General features: G+C 37.8%; 1 protein-coding gene across 3 annotated transcripts in view; it reads right to left on the reverse strand.

Moving 5' to 3' along the window:
• The window catches only part of FBXL4 (F-box and leucine rich repeat protein 4), a 127,771-nt gene that overhangs the window by 43,315 nt on the left and 62,897 nt on the right, over positions 1-21,559 (reverse strand). For all 3 annotated transcript variants that reach the window (XM_019537786.1, XM_019537787.1, XM_019537788.1), the window contains exon 6: positions 10,420-10,633. In XM_019537786.1, coding sequence (XP_019393331.1) covers positions 10,420-10,633 — 214 coding nt within the window. The remainder of the gene's footprint in view (positions 1-10,419; positions 10,634-21,559) is intronic.

Below are 21,559 nucleotides of genomic sequence, written 5' to 3' on the forward strand. Positions count from 1 at the left end.
GAGACTGAAGAGATTCAGGTCCCTCAGCCTCTCCTCATAGGGCTGGCCACGGAGGCCCCCAACCATATGAGTGGCCCTCCCCTGGACCCTCTCCAGGTTCTCCACGTCCCTCTTGAACTGCGGTGCCCAGAACTGGACACAGTACTCCAGCTGCGGCCTGACCAGCGCCGCATAGAGGGGGACCAAGACCTCTCTGGACCTGTTAATGATGCCCCTGTCGATACATGGTAGGGTGCGGTTGGCTCTGCCTATTGCTTCGTCGCATTGGCGACTCGTATTCATCCTGGAGTCAGTCATGACTCCAAGATCCCTCTCTGCCTCTATGCTGCCGAGAGGGTCAGCCCCTAACCTATGACCATAATGCTGGTTCCCTCTCCCCAGGTACAGCACCCTGTACTTGTCCTTGTTGAACTGCATTAAACAAGGCAGTAAACTGTTCCTTTACTCAAGCTACTGATACCTCCATCTTGCACCTGAATGCTTCTGCCAGTTAAGGAAAATTTAGAAATACTGAATTTATATTTACATGTAAAAAAGTGTGTGTTGTAAATTGAATTTAGCTAACTGATCCATAGATCAACTTTGAAAAATTGTAATTGAAATACAAAATTAAAACTCCTTTTTGTCTCGTCACTCGTGAGCTGGAAATGTTTAGAAATGCAATATGAAACACACACACTCATATTACAGCCTACAAATATTAATAAGAGTGCTGTCATAATTTTTTCTAATTTAATTGTGGATTCGGTGTATTTAAAATATAGTTGTGGCTATGGAAAGAATACTTCAAGATAAGCATTAGATCAAGATAAAATTCATACTGAAACCATAATGACATGCATTGTCAAATTACTGCACACAATAGTGCTTTTGTTGTTCATTGTGCACTGTAAATGCATCAATGCCAGCAAGTACTGAAATTATGCTGTGAATGTGTACTCAATGAATAAACATTAAGAGTCATGTATCAGCAAATACCAAGACCACCAGCACAAGAATCCTAGAAGAATAATAGTGGTCTTAATTTAGCAGAAATTAGACTTTATTTTTTTTAAAGTAACAACTATATAGCTTTTTGTGCCAAAAGTTATAAAACTGTCCTAAGCAAATCCAAAATATTATGAGGTTTAGGAATAAAACCTATTATTATGAAGTCAAAGGCTCTTTGGAAGTACTTTATTTGCATTTAATGAAGAACAATGGTCTCTGTTAAGGCACAACAAGAGTGGGAGCATCTTCCTGCATGACCCTGAGCAACTCACTGAACTTCCTGTGCAGTGGCTTCCCTAGAGCAATGCAAATAATACCTATGACCCCAAAGTGTTTGACGAACTTTATATCTGGTCTTGAACATAGCTTTGGCACATGAAGATCTTTATGCACAAGTAGTCTTCAAAAGTACTCATATTGTCTAACTATTGGCACAGATCATAAACTCCTCCGGAAAAGAATCTTGTCCTCTCAAGTTTTTTTTATAGCTCTTCTGGTGCAATATGAATAATGGGAGATAAATTACACAATCTTAGTACTTCCCACTTCCCGTTCTACATGGAAATTAATCAGGTATTTTAAAGATAACAACTTTGAAACAGAAACAGCATGAAAAATCTTTTAAACACAAAGCACATAATACATTCAAAAACACGAATGATAAGAGTAACAAGTAATTGTAATAAGAATCACTGGGATTTTTTAGTATCATATAACATATTGTTAATTTTACTATGTTTTCCCTAAACACTGCACATGAAACTGTTATATTAGGTACAAATCGTTAAACAGCGCCAGCAGTCCAATGCAGACACTGTTCACTCAGCATTATATAATCATTACTGTAACTGTGAAAAAATGAAGTAATACATAGCACAGCGTATAACAAACATTTCTGCTCTAATGGTACAGCAAACACTTTTTAATGTTTTTCTAGTGTTGCAAGGAACTGGCAGAACCAGAGAGGTATTGCATTTGCTATCAAAGAGAAAAGACCAAGCTAAGGCTGTAATACTGCAAATCATGAAGTTGCGGGCAAATAAAAAAACCCTGCTATACAGTTAAGTAGAGCAACAGCAGTGAATCCTTCTTCTGTATGCTAAGCTTTACAAGCATATAGCCAAGGTCTCCACTAATACAAAAACTGTCATACCAAACAGGCGACTGGTCTCTTTAGCACAGAATTCCACTTCCAGCAGCAGCCACAATGTGATGAATCAGGTGACACAGAGCTCTATAATCATTACCAACACATGCTCAAGTTATGCAGTGATGAATAACTTTCCAACCCCTGCATATTAGGTAATAGTTACAATGCCAAAGTATTTTTGCTCATTATTTTAAATGCATAAAAATCCAACTTCAACGTTTACTGTGGTAACTTATAAATTTCACAGGCTGTCTATAGGTATGAAAGAAAACCTTCTCTTTTTTTGATCTAATTTTACTGTTCTTTAACTTCACTTAACGCTTCTTATCCGACAATAAGGTAAACAACAGGAAATGATGATCATGCATTACTCCTTCCTAATTTTAAATCTCAGTCCAGATCCCTCTCTTTTCTCCTCTTGTCAAATAATTGCTCTTAGTTTTTGCAGTCCTGTGCGTTGTTTCTTTCCAACTACTAACTATTTCACATCTCATTTATATTTCCTGATATAAGGCAATCAAAAAACCATGCAATCACATAATTTTCAAACAGACAACCAGCTTGGTGCAGAGACATACTGGCTTGGTCTAAGAGTTGCACCAAAATAGGCACAGTCCAGCTTTACACGCTAGGCTTAAATGGCAATTAAGTCAAATTAGCCATGACTGTTCTGCAGCAAAGCTTAATTTGAATAATTCATAGGTATTTAATATGGGATACCGCGCCTGGTTCTCTGTAGGCAAATAATGCAAGCAATAAACTCCAGTGTGTATGGCACCAGGGCACACTATTTGAACACGCGCCTGGGACCACAGCACACTGAGTCAGGTTGGAGAAGCCCTGGCTGGCAGCCGGCCCCGGGGGGCGGGGTAAGGGGGGGAAACCTGCTAGGCCAGGGCTTCTCCTACCCAGTAGGCAGCCCCCTCACTGAAACACCCTTGGGCCACAACCAGTCCCATCAATGTCTATACCTGCATTGCTGCAGAGTGAAAAATCTCCACAGCAGAATAGTACTTGCATTTACAAGTATTATCCTGCTACGGAGTTTATTAGTTTCCTGCAGCCTGATAGGCCTGCATATGTAGACACTGAGATATTTACTGAAAAGCTAATTCAGCAACTGCAGTAAATATCTCGTCAGTAAGATCTGGATTTGGTGCAGCCCAAAATACTTTGGGGTGAAGCAAACTTACTGTATGTTTTTAGACTAGGAAGGATTCTAGGTTTTTTGAGGACAATACAAGTTTAGAACCTCCAAGCTTTGAGCACCTATCAGCAGCCTATATTATTTTGGATAAAAAATTATTTAATAGTGCCTAACCTAATATCACCTTTAATCTTTCAAGCATCCTCTTCAACATGATGTTTTCTTACTTATTAACTATATCATCTCCATCTTTGGTTATGGCTCTGTGAGTATGCATACACATGCATTTGATAGTGTTTTATGAGGACAGCAGCTGTTATGATACAAATGTATACAGGAACAAGCTGGGAATTATAGAAATGTAACAAAACCACTCCAACTTTCATAATGCTTCATCCAGGATTAAAGTTGATGAAACCTCCAAATGTACAAGTGTCCATACCCTCAGACTGCTATCCCTCCTTCACTACCCTTTCCTTTACATCCAAATCCTCTACACAAACCATTGTCAAATCACCCATGTCAACTGCCTATTTATTTATTTCATTCCAACATCTTTTCTCTCTCTCTCTCTACTTTTCGGTGATTACATTCACCAAGTTTCTACTGTTGTCAGTGCTATATGACCCTAACTTTGCATCAAGGAACCTCCCACTTCGCCTCCATGTCACAAGACTTGACAATGATGTTCTGACTTACACTTGTGACCTCCCAGAATACGGCCTAATAAAAGTATTAAGACAAATGTAGTGTCTTTTTGTCTGAATCACACTAGCAGCTTCATTATTTAAAGCAGGAGAGGTCTGAAGTGGATGGATTGATTCTCTAAAACAAAGACATTGAGAGACTGCTGCAAAAATATATGCTTGAGCCCATAACCTGTTTTAGCAATACTTTAATCCTTCTGTATTTACTCTCTCCTTTAATACTTATTCAAGGGTGATCAGTGATTTGGTTGATCTTTAAATAAGAATTCTAATGTTTACATTTTAACATCATGTAAATAAAAATATAAAGCTATATTAAACTCTTAGACCTTTTACAGTCTCTTCAGTTCTTCATGAGGGAAACCCCACTGGGGTGTTTTAGTTAACATTCAGACACACAAACTTCTAATTTTTCCTTAATGCATCTCTTACTACTTATGCTTAATACATCCATCAACATTCTCAATATAAACTGGGTGAAAAACACTAGTGATGGTTTTCTGGCTGTGTCATGGTCTCACCAGTTCTTAGAGCTGGTCTAAATGATAGTTGTAAAAAAAGCCAGTTTCTGATCTGGTATTCTACAATTCTTAGCACCACTGAAGCTGTATCACAGCAAGAACAGCAGTGAAAGAATTTCAGAAAATCTAACATGCTGCTCTAGAATTTGTTAGGATCATTTGATGCATCTTGAACAAAACTAAGCTCTCGAGAGCAAAAGTGGGATCTTGTTATGCATTTGCACAACAGTAACTTTACAAGGTTCCAGTCCAAATTGGAAAAATATTGAAAGAAAGCTTAACAGAAAATCTGTTTTAAATGGGGACAATTATTGTCAAAAAACAGCACTGTACTTCTGCCAATTTCTAAAATAATATTAATTCTTACTGGAAACTAAATTCCTAAGTTATTAATAATTAGTATTCTCTGCATACTAGTCCAGTGCTATATCTTCATCCTTCACCCTTTTACTTCCCTTGAATGCTGAGAAATGTGCGTTGATAAATGGTTTCACATCCCATAAACAACAAAGAAAAAGCCTGCCTGATTAGTCTTTTTAATGCAATATAAAATTCACTTTGAGTGGTTGTAAATAGTTATGAATGGTACCTTTGTTTTACCTGGATATACTACTCATAAAATAAAAAGTATAATTTACATAAGTACCTTTTCCCCAAGTTATTTTTTGTCCAACTATGTTTCTATATAAATATACAGGGGAGAGAAATTGAAAATAAATCTTTTGAATTAAAGCCATTTGCAAAACTTCCAGTGGTCTTGGGAGATATACTTGCTCAGACAAAATCTACTCTTAATCTTAATTTACCTGGAAGTATAGCCAACAAAACTGTTACTAGAAACAAAGCAATTCCCTACTATGTTCCAACAATAGTTTAGCTGTTGGGCAACTATAAAGTGGTAATCTCAGTACTAGGCTATCAACAAATCCCCTTAAATTTCTTTGCCTCTGGGGAGCACATACAGGGGAGTTAGTCTCTGTTGCAGAGGTCCTCACATGCTGGCAAGCACCAGTATGCAGGGAGCACCAGGGACTGGTTCCCTGGTCCGGGGCTGCACAAGCTCCCTTTAAACATCCAAGCATAAGGGAAACCTGGGAACAATGACTGGCTCTCTAGTTCTGGGATGAACACCCCCTTTAAATATCCAGGTGATATGGCAAGTCTAGATCAAGGAGTAGCAGGATTTGTGATTTTTGGGTTTCAGGATAAAATTACTCAGACTCCACCCCATAATTAAATAACCTCTGGAGGGGGCTTGAGATATACAGATAAAAAGCACTATACAAGAATCAGATATTGCTATTTTCTCATAAAACACACAAGGGATAGAAAAATATCATCTAACTGTGGTTTGATGTCCAATGATACTCACAGTTTGCTATCTCTTGCAGCAAATGGTAAGGTCACACACTCACTTAAAAGAGACATCATAGCTTTTCTGTATGTTATAACCTCTTCTGCTATTCTATTAGCATCTTTTCTATTTTATCTGGGTAGAACTTTGTATTACTGGAACCTCATCAATGTCTCAATGGCTATGTGAAACAGTGAAAAAGACATCTGACAATACCAGAGGACATAAAATAAAAGATCTATGTGACTGAATGTCATCAATATAAAGTATACATTCCAAACCAGGCCTCTTCAGGAGTTTATACACATGTTCTGGGAGTGGCTCTGAGACCCACTGTAATTAAAGCACCAGGAGTGTCATGTGTATCATTGTCCCTGCACTGAAAAATGTCTGCAGTGGTACTTTAACTAAAGCTTGTCAAACAAGCTTTAGTTAAACCACCCCTACTGCCATTTTTCAGCTCAGGGATGCTAATACACATGACGCTGGAGTCTGCTGGGGCGTGGTAATTATCACATTCCAGCAGACTCAGTTAAGCTGGTGTAATTACAGCACCCCAGAGCAGCCTCGCTTCACATGTATAGGTGCCCTTCATGGGTATTTAAATAGGAGTGAAAGACAAAATATAGCTTAGACGTCACAATGACAAAATGTATCTGGTATTTAATCAATAGCTTGGTACAAAAGATAGTCACAAAATCCTATTAAACTAGCAATAGAGATTGAGGCTGCTGTAAAAACAAATTCTCCTGCACAGCCATTGTAAATACTCAGGTTTCATTACCTTCAAGTCACTTAACCTAAACGGAGAGGTGGACTGCAACCACAAATTACAAATCCACACAATCAGCCCATGGCCCATGCAAAATAGAAAGAGTTGATCATTCCACTTCCTACTCCAATCTCAAGACAAACAGCAAATCAAAGATGTGGCCATCTGAATATGTTGAACCAGGAATTACCTGAGATAAGAGCTATACTAGTCAATGTTCTTGTAAAATCCTGATCTGCTTTAGAAATGTTGTCCTAATTAAAGACTGGAAAGTCACTAAACACTATGTACCAGATGCTACCCCAATATTAGGCACCTGAGTATGATTCTATTCCATCCTGTTACAATGCATGAAAAATCTACTAATGCAACCCGTTTTATAACTTGCTGTCGTCTTAGCCCTGAAACTACCATATTTTCTTGTATATACCAAGCACCTCTTCCCTAAAAAAAAAATCACCCTTCCTTCTCCCAAAATTGGAGGGCATAAAAATCAGTGGGGAAGTTGATATTCTGCCTGGGATACAAACACCACACACTTTGCATCCTGTTTTACAATGCAGCACCTATGGTATTCAGGCACCTGAGACAGGCAAATTACTTAAAAGGGTCATTGTTCTTCACTCCACAGGCCTTAACTATTGACTCTACTTTTTAATGGTCTCAATGTTCCACTTCACAAGATAAACTTTATTAAGGTTTTGCTGCTCCTGGTCTCTCTCCTCTTATTTCACAGCCCTTAAGACTCTTTTCAAAATTGTAAATCCAGACTTCAGTAGCAGTTAGGGCTTTACAAACTAGCATTTATGACTGAATACAGACAACTAAGGTGCACTAATCTTTTCTAGGTCCTCCATCTCTTCAATCCCTTTTTTTCCATGGCCCTTTCTTTCTTATCTCTTCTCAAGTTGAGTTATGCAAATACATTTTTAAAAAACAGATGAAGTTAGTAACTTCAAACTTAGCTTGCCTTATTGTCCTCCATTAATAAAATTTTTAAAAATCAAGTTTGAATAAAATAAGTTCACAAATTTAAACACTTGGGGCCAAATTTAGTCTAACCAAAACTAGTACAACTACTGAAATCAGTGGGAGTTGTGGTCTCTTACGCCTCAGCTGAATTTGGACATGTTGGAACGGGGTAGCCAACCTATGGCATGGGTGCCACAAAGTGGCACAGGCAGCCTCTGCATGTAGCACATGGCAGACTGGGGAAGGATCAAGCACCACAGGGGCAGACAGGGAAGGAAGCAGAAAGCAAAACAGAAAATTGGGCAGGGAGAACAGGGGGAAGCAGCAGAAATCGGATCAGTGAATCAGGCAGAGAACACAGTCTAGGAGAAACAGAATAGCAGACTGGGCAGGTGAAGGGGATTTGAGTAGCACTTAGAAGGAGTACAGAGCTAATTTGTGCCATGTCTGCCAAAATGGCTAACTCCCACTACACTGGAATACATGCATACATTTGTTCATAGCCTCCTTCCCATTTCACACAATAATAATAAAATTATTATTATGACATTTTTCAAAATATAGAGTCACTTGAAATACTGGCACACTTAACTCTTTCAACTGGCCTCCATGCTTAAAGTAACCCTGGTTAAAGACGCACCTTTAGAAGAGAGATTATAACCTTACAATATCTGAGAAATAAGCCTCAAAAGAAGAACAGAGACTCCAATTCTGACCTGGAGTCACAATTCCTATTCTGCTTCTGTTTCCATGGGGGATAGCACGTTACTTAGGTATTTTTTTTCTTTTTGTGAGCGAGTGTAAGCAGGTTGTTGTGCCTGCTGCCAAGCAAGCAGGCTTTGACCCCTTAGAAGTCCTTCAGACCACCCAAACAACTGTCCATAAACGGGCTTAGAGGCCTGCAATCTTGCTGTCTAGGTCTGGTCCCTTGGGAGTGCTAAGGACAATATTCCTTGGCCTGAACACATGAAGAAAGCAAACCTTTAACCTTTTTCCATGAAGCAGGAGAGGGCCTGCCACCTCTGGCTCTGGTGGTGAGCTCCACTGGGTTTGAGTCTGCTCCATGCCCATAAACTGCTCCTTCCCCCAGCTCAAGATCCCTGCTCTTTCTTCCCTTGGGATTTTAACTGCCAGCAATCACCCACAGCTGGGCTCCTACTCTCCCTTAAAGGGCCAGACAGCCCTGTTACAGACAGCTGCTGTGTACCTGGCATGTTATTTCATCATGGGAATAATAGGTGGGCAGAGGCAGAGTTCCTTCCAGTCCCTGCTCCACTCTGCTTTCTTGATGCTCAGTTGCTCACCAGTGATATAGTAGATGAGCAGTCCTTGTTTTCCTCCCATGCTGTGACTTTACTGGGGGCACTGGAACCAGCCTTTACACAGGCCTCAAGAAACTGATCTCTGCCATCAAGAAAAGGAAGAGCCCCCCTCTCCAAAAGACTTTCTAGCTAAACTTGCCTTACATACACATCAAAAAGATGAATTCTGGGGCATAACAACATCATCACCTTGTCTCACATTCTAAGAAAATGTCTCTACCCTTACTGGATGAAGTGGTTCTCTCAGCCCGGGTACAGCAATATGACTTGAAAGTATTTCAGGAGGTCCTTCTGTGGATCACCAACAGTCAGGAGACTGAGACTTCAGTTATCTCTGAAAAGCTCCAAATATCATTCAACATTTTGTCGGCTTCTGGTCTGGCCATTAACAGTGGACTGAACAAAGTCAGAAAGCGGGCCTGCAAGACCGACTTACACCAATCTCTCTTACCCTAACAACTAAATGTACTGAAAAGATGCATCAATTGCCCCCTCAGAATTTAAATACTTTTACACTCAACTTAATCCAGGCTGCCTAGCTGTCTTCGCTTAAGAAAATATCAAAATCAACTACTTTAACTTACTTCCTCAATGTTAGTATTACATTAAAAAGTTTTCTGCGATGTGTTCATACACACATATGCAAAGACTATCATTGGAATAAGAATTTCTTTGTGAAATATTATACTGCAACCAGGAGGCATAACTAAATTATAAAGCACTAAGAAATATATTTATAACAAAAGCACTTTTAATCTAAACCAGTGCCATGAACAAATGTCTCAGTAATAAATGCATGCAGATAAAAAAATAATAGCATCATAGACCAAAATATTTGACACACATTTTGGGGGGAAATAATTTATAAATAAAGCAGCTCTGATATCATATTGATTTCTTTCCAAAACTATCCAACTATAAAAGTTACATTTATATACTGCATTTGAAAATTCTTTCTAAAAAATGTTTCTATCTCATTTCCCAACATAACAAAAATACAGAATAACTTTGCTAATTAGTAACTCATTCTAGATGAGTGAATTTTGAACATTAGCAAATAAATTACTAAACAAAATGAATACTTCACAAAATCTGATTTGTTCATTCGTTCCAGTTAACGACAGTTTGTTTTTAGTGATTTACAATTGTGTAGTGTAGTAGACTGTACTACATTTTGTAAAAATATGGACGGATCACATTACCATGACTACATCGGAGCATTCTTTTGTTTCTAAAGACACAAAAGATCATCAATCTTGCATGTAGATAATAAAGTGAAAAGATTAGTAAATTTTTACTCCCTTTTTCCTTTTAAGTTCAGAAGTTACTTTGGTAAATATACAAATATCCATATTTATCACATTTATCAGCTTTAAGTTGCATAATTCTGATATGATTCTAATTTGCTATTTGGCAATTAAACTTTTACAATATTAGTAGGAATCAAAATACTTTTCACAAAGGTTAAAAACAGTTGTTCCTACCTCTACTTTTGTTCGATAAAGGATGAGACGCTTAAGGCTGCCCACTTTGGCAATGTGGTTGAAAGCCTGAGGTGGTAGCTTATCACAGGAGGAGAGATTTAATTCCTGAAGGTTTACACATGTCTCAGCAATGACCTCCAAGCAAGTCTCATTGAGGAAATGGCCACAAGCCAACTCAAGGCGGACTAGTTCAAAGCCACAAATTTTCATGAACCTGTAAAAAGCATATTTTAATGTGAATTAAAAAAAAACTCCTTGTGTGTGACAATTTTGGAACACTATCGAAGCTCTAACTGCTACTAATAGAAGCAAAGGAAGGAAAAATATATAATTTGTATCATTTGCATTCTCTCAAATTATTTTGCAAAATAATTCCATATCTACTTAGGTTAAAGTAAGTTGAGTGTTACCAGACTTCAGGAAATAATTTATATATTAAATGGGGAAAAAACCCTGAAAAATATCAAGCATTAACAGAATGCTAAGTTACAAATCAAGCACCAAGAATTGGGGATATATTAAAATTATGTTTACTCCATCAACATTAACTCAACGATATTGCATAGCCTACATAGTTTTTGGTGTTCCCAAGTGAAAAGAAATGTGATTGGGCTTACATTTATCAAATGCATGAGGACTAGAGGATAATGCACATCTCAAAAACTTTTACACATGCTCTGGGGGTGTGGGGAAGTGTTTAATTAAAGTGGCTCCAAGAGCTGCTTTAATTAAAGCACTGCCACATCTCCTGTATCAGCGTCCCCATGCTTAAAAATGGGGGTGAGGGCAGTTGAACTAAAGCTGTTCAATGAGCTTTAGTTCAAGTGCCCCCACCGCCATTTTTAAGCATGGGAACGCTTTTAGCATTTTTAAGTATAGGAAGCACGAGACACAAAACACGACTGGAGCGCAACAACTGCCATACTCCAGTGGACTCGACTGAGTGTGGTCTGGCATGCTAGAATTCCGGCACATGGGAGCAGACTCCAAGCTCATGTATAGGCATTAAGCTAAGATTAATAAAGCAGCCTCAAAGAGCAGTTGTATTTTGAAGAAGGATTGTAAAAATAAATAAATAAATAAAAATGCTGTACTGGTTTTTTGTTCATATTACAGGCAAAACCCATTCCTGTAATATCAGTTTGGGTAGTAAAAACTGAGCTATGTTGCTTGCTTCTTTGCCAGTTACTCTAACTCAAATGCAAGACAGAAATAGCTTTCATGTTTGGCATCATTTTAACTACCTTCAAGTATGGTTTTGACACTGATATGCTTCTTTCTGTCTCAAGTTTCTCATATTTCTCTCTGCCCCAAGGAAAATATTGTAAGGTCACATACAAATGGAAACTTTGCTGCAGGGTTATAGAAGGAGGTACATTACTATGTAAACATGCACGTGCATGCTATTACCCAGCAGTAGACAAAAACTGAATTCTTTCATTGAGGTGCAAGTTATTTTGGTTTACTACTATAGAGCAAAAGCTGTCCATGGCAGTTATCTGCACAACATCATTTATAGCAACTAATATGTAGTAAAGTCCTGCCCCCTTTCCCATCATGGTAAATTGGTCATATATCCATAACCTAAGCGGGAAAAGTTGAGGTTAATTGGACAAGCCCTATGAGAGCTAGGGGATTCAGGAAAAACTACTGTTTTGTCACTTTTAGAAAAACTGTTCTAATTCTTTTTATTCACAAATAAGTCAAAGCCAGCAATGCAAAAACTGTACTTGTTTTAGAATACACTAATCCTCAAGGGGAACTAATCCCCAGGACTATGTTGCAGTAAAAAGGTTTAAGCTATTAAAGACCGAATATTCATACACCTAGAAACTGTGAGGGTCTCTGCATGCATTACAACTTCTGTCAGAGGTCTGCTGAACTTTACAAGCTCTGTTCCTTTTAATCTAAGCTTTCATTAAAAAAGTAGTAAGCTCATAGGCCTTTTCATTGCAAAGATAACCTTCAAAATGTAAATCAATCACTAGGCTTGCAAGTTTGATATTGCATAAAAATCACTCATAGTATGTATAAATGTCAGAGTCTAAGGCTGCCTTGTCTGCACACAGGTTTTCATGAGACAGCTGAGTTGCTTTAATTGATATGGTAGAAAATGCCAGAAGCCAGGAGTCTCATCTATACCAGGGCTTGTACTAATACAGCTTAATAGTGGTCAGCCCCAACAGGTGGTTCTTGGGTTTTGTTTCCTTTTGTTAGTTCTTCAGCTAAAAATCCCTAAGATACAGAAGAAGCTTACTATTTGTTAGAACCAGGAACCAGTGGCACATGCCCCAATCATAATAAAAAAAACCAAAAACCCACACACGAAGTTTCTGAATCTTTTCCTTTTGGATGGAGCCACACTATCCATTTATATTTCTATTTATTCTTTCCATCTCTTTCCTTTTAGTGATACTTTTCCCCTCATTCAATCCATATTTCATATACTCATCATCTCCCCTTCTCCAACGCTCAAACCCCCCTTTTCTTTACATTTCCGTTCATCATTTCCTTCTCACAATTCCATATCCCCTCTCCTTCCTTTCTCGTGTGTACCGAAAACAAGGAAGGTAGGAGTTGGATAGCATGGGGAGGAGGGTGGAAAAGAGTGGGAAAGGGAACCATCAATTTTCCTCCTGCTTCACCAGCTACCCAATGTTTAATCTATTTAATATATGCATAACTGATATTGTATAACATTAGTTTTTTTTTAATTAGTATGTTATGCAGTATTAGGTAAATGTCCTATACAGGTTGAATTATATTATATAGGCACAGTTACTTTTAAGTTAAATTTGTGATTCTCTTGGCAACTGAAGTCAGTTTTATTTAAAAGGCTATTTTCCATAAAGTCATATTGAGTGTCAATTTTTTTTTAACCTTTTCTTATTCCTTATCTCTCAGTTCTCTACCAATTCAATACAAAATCAGTTCTTTCATTATTTTAATGGCTATCACTCTTTGGGCTGTCCTTCTTGGCCTTCTGAATACTGCTAAAATATTATCTCTCTCAAAACCTTATAGACTTTCCTTAAATAATGTAAAATTTATTGAATAACAACATCATCAGGAAAAGTCCTCTTTTAAGACTCTTTGGTAGAAGTTATCCAAGCCTGCTAAATGAAAAATAGTTTTTCTTACTAGAGGTTATTTTAGAATCACTTTGTCATCATCTTTCTTCCAATAACTGCAGAATTTCTTGTAAACTACTGTTCCATATGTAGTATCACGGAAGAAATTTGCTGAATCACATTATAATCCCATTCACTCTTATATTTACATGTTGTACTTTGACACTAAAGAGACATCAATACCATTCTGCTGTCCTTCTATCCTTTCCCATTTGTTCTCTTTTCTGTTCAGGCTTCTTAAAATTGAGATGTTCTACTTACTTTGCAGAAAAATTTCTGAATTTTAACAAGTGAACCAACTTCTAAAAGTTTAATACTTCATCTACTTTTCCTTCTGTATTCGATGACTGTAGATTTTACCTACCATTCATCTTCCTTCAAATTTGCCAATGGTTCTACCCATTTCCCTTCTTTTGGCTTCCAGACATTTAATATTTTTTGCTCCCACCATAACACCTTGGTGCTCTTGTAACTTACATTCTAACTTTTAAAGGTGGAGGCTTATATTAACAGATTGAAATTAAAGCCTAATTTGCCTAATATATAAAAAAAAAAAAAAACCATGTTCTGAAAAAACAAATGCCTCCAAGTGTTAAAAATTAAATCAAGCTAAAAAAGAAGTCCAAGAGAATGGGTTTTTTTCCTTTAAAAGGATGCCAAACTTCCACACACTATTTTTTTCTGACATCTTGCTAAGTAATAAAAATCCTGGAAATGGAACAAATCACATATAAAATGGCCATAATCTTTGATGCTTTATCTGCCCTCTGAAACCAAAGCTATTTGCCAAGTGCAAAAGCAGAGATGTTCTATGTTTGGCTACATGTAGAATATCAGCTATATGTTTAATGCTGTTTTTTGTACATATGGCAAATAAATCTGTGGTCGGACTGCATAAGGGCCTATATATAATATTAGCTAAAATAATTTTTTAATAGGGGTCAGTAAACCATTGTCTGCAAACGGCATCTGGCTTACAGAGCCTTTCTGTCCAACCTGTGGAGGTGAGTGGCTTCAGCTGTAGGGGGGCTCTACCTGTGCTACAGCTGGGCTCGGAAGAAAAGTGACCATGACTAGCCATGTAGGAAGCTTCAGCCTGCCTTGGACCAAAACTGCATTGATCCAGCCATCCACTCATAAAACATTGCTGACCACTGCTCTAGAATACTTGTTCAAATCCCAGCAGTTGGACCAAACAGAACTGAGGGCTGTTAGGGGTAAATGGATTCTTCAATAGGTTGGTGAAAGTACCAAGACTGTCAAGATACTACAGCCTGGACCACCAATGACTGAGGGAGTCTGGGTTACAAAGAAGACTCCATAGTCTTCTCAGAGACCAAGTTCAGAAGATACAGGACCTGGCAGCTTCTGAACAAGGATCTGTATTTGAGAAGACAGAGAGAGCATCTCTAAATGAATAGTAAATAAGATACTTCATTCATTTGTAGTAGTAAGACATAAAGTAAGAATTTAATAAGTAAGTCTGGAGTGAAGCTGTGAAAGAACAAACACATGGTCAAACCCCTTTCTGATTTGTATAATAAGGGACCACAGCCAAGGGTGACCCAGTATAAAACTTAAAGTGAAAAGCTTGTTTGAGTAACTTGAACCACAGAAAAAATCCAGGTTCATGAAAAACACAATGCTAGCTTCACAACAATGACTAAAGTCCTTTTGATTAGGCATTATAAAATTTAGCCACTTTCAAAAATCCTTTTAAAACAGTTTCAAGTACCACCTATTCATCATTTCCACACTTTTTTTGTATTCTCATTCAATTTTACCCTTAAAATTATGATTATTTTCTCTTCCCTCTTGCTATGTGAAATAATAATAATACTAAGCTCCTATTAGTGATTTTCATCAATAGACCTCAAAGTACTTCACACAAATAGGGGAAATAATCAAGGACTTAATCCTACATGTACAGAACAAGCTATTTAAAAACTGACCACAGGTAAAAAAATATAATTGTCTATATCCAACATAAAACATGAGAGAAAAATATTTTTCTCTTATTTTCTTCATTCAATTACAATAGTCTTTCATGTTATTTGTCAGATGGATGTTATAAAAATTCAGACAGAAATGAGATTTTTATATTGACAGAATGAACACCCATGAAGTCATACATTACTAATATTTCCTGTAGCTGGAAACATACATGAATAGCTAAACTAGCTTAATCTTTCCCCTAAATTGATCTGTAGTATACTTTCACTAAGACTATTTAAAATTTAGGTCCAAGTCTAAAGACAGTAAAAATATGTCTCTATTACAGTTACAATTTCACAAGATTACAAGATTTAAACCAAACTGTTTCCTTATAGTGTCTAAAACTAAAAACACTGCAACACTGAAAATCTGAAAGTGAAATTCCACTGATTTTCAACATACAACAGAAATCAGAAAAGTAAATAGAAATCGTAGTGTAACATAAATTAATATTTCTATCATTTGACTTTTATTAACCTGGGGTACTATCTGTGATATAGATCAAGAAATCTATTTGTATAACTTGATTTTTAATTTGACAATGTCCCTTTAACTCAGAAAGTTCTCTCTCTCATACCTCAGAGCATTCAGATAAAAATCTTGGTCCATAACAGAGCACCAATTCCCCTGCCTTACTTTCCTAAAAAGGTCATATCCTCCCACAGTGACATTCCAGTTGTGTGAATGAATCCACAATTTCTTTAATGCCAACCGAGTTAATTCAGTTAATGCAGCAAGTCTTTTCAGGCAGTCTCTTCCTGTCGCCCCACGCATGTAACTTTGGCATGACACAAGCAGAAATATTCAAATACTCACCTCACTTTTTAATATTTCCTATATCTCTCTTTTGAGTACTCTTTATTCCAACCAAATTATAGAAGTTTAACTCATTTCTATTAAGGATCATCTTTAATAGCCCTAAGGAAATGGACCCTATCAATAAGTTAAATTACCTTCAGCTTTGCCTTAGGTTGTTCAGATGCCCGAAGCATTCCATCTCCCCATGACAATACAGTATTTGCTTTACTCAGATGTCTTAAATTGTTATTGCATTTTTCCTAGAGCTTTACATTTTAAAATAACGCTTACCAATATTTATGCTTTCTACTATTTAAACAGATGAATAAAGAACATTTCTTAAAATCATTTCTATTTGGTTCTTTTAATATGGCTCGAGCTTTATGTTTTGAACAAATAAGCATGTAAGAAAACCAAAAAGAAATGTTTGTGAAAAAATATTCCAATGAAAACAGCATTTAAACAAACATTATTATATGATGACCAAAATTGACATGCTAGCTGTAATCCAAGTAGTTTTACAAAGTTTAAATCAGATTTGACCCATTTTAGTACTCCAAAATGAGATGTGCAAACAGGTAGCGAAACACAGAATAAGAGTCTGGACTCACTTAAGCCCAGGAGACTATAGCTGCTCGCTACAATAGAGCCAGGATTTCATCCACAAGGATCAGAGTATTCGATTTTTAATCACTTCTATTAATTTTTAATCACTTATTCTATTATCACATATTCACTTCTAGTAATCTAAGATGTTGCTAGTAAAGTTGATATGTAATTGCTGTTCACTAGGTTTTCTTTAATTTGACAAATTTAATTTGTCCATTTAAAATGCCATCACAGCATCTACCTGAAACATTACAATTCCAGTTAAACTTTTTAGGTGGTATTCACACAGTTAGTTCTCAAACTGATTTGTGGACCAGCAAGCATTTAATGGTTGTTTATGCAGCATCTTGTGTCACAATGGTGACACAACTGACAGTCCTGAAACTGATATTTCAAGTTAGTTTTAATCCTGTCCAAGTCTCTCTCTGGTTTCAAGATCCATTTTTCACTAACTAAACTCAAAAGAACAGGCACCTTCCTGTACTCTGCAAGGGTACTGAATTACTTTGTCAAGTGTTTCTTTGGCATAAAGTCAACCATGATCAAATTTGCAGAGGATACCAAGGCTAGAAAGGGAGCAAATACAGAGGAGAGAAAAAGAAGACAGTGAAACCTGCCAAGTGATCCAGGGAGATTAGAGCTGTAAGAGCAGTAGCCAACAAGATAATAAATGTTGTAACCTACATCCCTTAAGAAAAAAAGGGACATCAGAATTACATAGGGAGATCCCACCCGTAAATTTCACGTACAATCTGGAAACATGATTACTTTTCATCCTGTGTTGATTCAGTTAACTTTACCAATAAGGTAATAGAGATTGATACCTTTTCTCTTCATCTAGCTGACTGGCCAAGTTAACCAACCGCTAACTTCTAGCAATTTTCAAATCCTGAATAATAAGCTAAAACAAAAACCACGTGCAAAATGGTGAAGAATTCACAGATCGACCAAATGTATCTGGAAACTATTTTTTGTTAAAGAATATCGAGGTAATGCAGAAGACCCCTGGTTTCATAGAATGCAGGGCCCAAAGCCCAGAACTTCCAAAAGGAATCTCCTACAGTGTAATGGTGGCAAGTGAAGATAAGTGTGAAAAGCAAAAAAGCCATTTCACAGATTTTTTGCTGAAGGAAAATCAACCCGTCAGAAATAAGATACAAGAATTTACATTAATATCTATGAGAAATGAATGTCCCTCTAATAAATACGATGTACATACATTTAGCAATGACCAAATGGGAAGTGAACCATCCATTTCTTGGGTCCAGGAAATAGAAACAGGACAGTGCTAAATATTGAGACAGGAAAGTTTTATTAGGAAATTGTTAATAAAAACAGAAAGGCAGTTCTATAGAGCAAGAAAGATAGAAATTGACAGCTTCGTGAACAAGTCAGGATGAAGGGAAAAATCCCCTTGCCTTATTTCACACAAGTAAACTTCATTAAATACACTATCATTAAACTAATACCAAAATCAGCATGTGCTCAGTAATGGAAACCAACTACAAAGGTGTTTAAATACAGCCAACACTGAGCATGACTATAAAAAACGTGGTCCCTATAGAGCAAGCATACTGAAGGGAATTTTTTTTTTTTTTTTACCACTTTTATTACAACATTTACCACCCTATACTTACAAAGCTACACATACTGAACATCTTGTTTTACCAAGACTTCAAATCACAAAAACAATTATATAATCAAAAACAGAACTACATACATTAAGCCCTTAAACAATATGCAAGGTCTTCATAAAGTCCCTTGTGCACTTTTAAACTTTAATAACTTATGTTATAGGTATGATAAAAACAATCTGTAAATGGCAATTAAAAGCAAATTTATTAAAGTTTTAGGACAACTAGAGTACACAATGTTAGACTTCATGAGTAATAACAAATTTATTCTTAAATAAGATGGAGCTCTGTGCCACTCTGTTCTGAATGTACGACAGTTCCTAAATGATGTTTTCCCAAAGAAGGGGATAGGCAGAGGTGGACCAATTGCTTGGCCACCTCATTCACCTGACCTGTAGCCATTGGACTACTACTTTTTTTTTTTTTTTTATGGGCACGTTAAAAGTGTAGTTTACTTGTCAAAACCGCATTCTTTGGTGGAACTTTGGGCTAGGATCACCAATACAATTAGTGCAGTAATTCAAGAGCAACTGGGAAACATTTTCAAGGATTTGGAAGATCAGACTGAGCACTGTATCATGATGGATGGTCGTTATGTTGAAGTCTAGCATTATGTACTCTAGTTGTCCTAAAACTTTCCTTTTAAACACCCAGAGGTTTCTTACTTTCTATAAACTAGTTTTAAAACATGCTAATAAAGTCCTTAATAACAATTCCTCTGGTCCCTTTGGTATGAGTCCATATAGTACCATCTCCTTTGCTAACAGCAGCTGTACTTTGGTGACATTCAAAGTGGCGGACTCTTTCCTAAACACCCTTTGCATATACACGTTCCCAAAACACATCCCACTGTTTCTTCTTTCCTGCACCTCTCCCTTGGGTACCATGATGAGCTCATCAAGCCCATCTGTGTTGCACTTCTCTCATTGGGAAGATATTCTTACAACAATCCATGATAGGTCAGCATGTTCACTTTTTAGTTGTTTACCCACCATAACTCCCCAACACCACCTAAACCTTCTCTCAAGTTTCCCACCAGTGTCCTCCTATCTCCCTGCCCTACCTTGCCTATTTTATACCTCTGCATGAATCCTTCCATCCTGATATAATAAATCAGTGGTTGCCACATGCATGGACTCTTCAAAGAGGTCTGATATACTTACCATTTTTTCAAAATTGCAGCTGGGTTAAAAATCAGGAGATATATGCTACTTTCCCCTCTCTCCATTACCACCTTGCATATTGCACTTACATATTTCACACAAACAATCCTAAATGTGGCAGCCCCCTTATCCCCCCCCCCAACCATGTAAATCACTAGCTTTCTAAGCAGTGCATTCCTTCCCTCCCTCTCTGGCAGCACACGTACACCAAAAATTTCTAATTTTGTTCCCCTGACTGATAATATCATTCACTGCAATCTTCCACTGATGACCTCTACATGCTTTGCTCTCATCTCTGGGGTCCTGAATAATATTGCTAACCCTGACACTTCCTTCTCATTTGCCCCTAACCACCAAAACAGTCCCCATCTACAGCTTTTTTCAAAGTGTTTATAATCCCTCTGCCCTAGTGCACCACATTCTCATAGGAAGAATATGTCTGCCCTTATTTGGCTCAAAATTGGTTCAATTTGTTCCCATCTTTTCCTTGTTAAGATACTCCTGACATTAAATAAAACTATTGTCAATGCTATTTAACCTTGTTTTAAAATAAGTGTGCCTATCCCTTTAAAATTTGTCCATGCTTGCTTTGAGCTGAGTATACCTGTCATTTTAAGGTTCATCCATGCTAATGCTCAGGGTAGTCTATTTCTCCCTCTCCCTAACTTGCATTCCTGTAGACTTTGTAAGCTGCCAGATCACTTTCACATTCAGGAAAGCTTGCATATTCCTGCCACTTCCCACCTTCTGGTCTGTAGTCTGCGTTGAAGACCAGTGACAGGAAACTGATCACTACCTCTTCTCCCGACTCACCTCCCTCATTATCAGGTTTCTTCTTCCTGGTCATCAGCCCCTGCATTTTCTTTCTTTTCCCAACATGTTTCTCAGGTTCTTTCTTTTGCTCTAGCTCCATTTCTGTTGTCTGTATGGTGTCTTCTTTCTTCCCCATCCCCACCTCTGTGCCTGAGCTGTTTGCTGTTCCTACTTTCCCTTTCATTCCATCACTTATCTCCTCCTGCACTGCCTCAATCACAGGAATGTTGCCCCCTCCTGTTTCACCCTCCTGAGGGGTTTCTTCTATCATTTCTACTTCAGTGTCCATCTCCTCCTCTGGGTTTTGCTGTTACTCAAGGGGTCTGAGGATTGCAAAGGCTTTTGGGGAACCTATGATACAAGGGTCCCTCTCCCTTACAAATACAGGTTTCCCTTGCAGATTCTGTATGTGTGAATTCTCTCTTATGCAAACGACTTTTACAACAAATTTTGTTATATGTGAGGTAAATTCACTCTTATATGATCAGTGTGGTGGAAGCCCACAGTCAGCTGCTTTGTGCAGTGCATTGTGAGAGTGACACGCACCAAACTGTAGTCTCCTGTGTGGATCTGTGCTCCTCGCTCATTGCCTGCAACGTGTTTCTGTAGTTGCCATCCCCAGTCCTTGGGCCCACACTGTTCAACATCTTTATCAGCAACTTGGACGAGGGGGTGAAAAGCACCTTGTTCAAATTTGCAGATGACACTTAAGATGTAGGGACAAGTGCTAGAGGAGAGGGACAGGTTGCAACTAGATCTGGACAGGTTACAGGGGCGGGCGGATGAGAACAGGATGGGTTTCAATACTGAAAAGTGCAAGGTATTGCACCTGTGGAGGAAGAACCAGCAGCATACCTACATACAGGCTGGCGAGCTCTCTTCTCAGCAGCACAGAGGCAGAGAAGGATCTTGGAATTACCACTGATTCCAAGATGAACATGGGCTGCCAATGTGGGGACATGGTCAGGAAGGCTAACTGCACCTTGTCATGCATCCA

Source organism: Crocodylus porosus, unplaced genomic scaffold, assembly GCF_001723895.1.
Source record: "Crocodylus porosus isolate Cpor-Errol unplaced genomic scaffold, CroPor_comp1, whole genome shotgun sequence".
Taxonomy (NCBI): Eukaryota; Metazoa; Chordata; order Crocodylia; family Crocodylidae; genus Crocodylus; species Crocodylus porosus.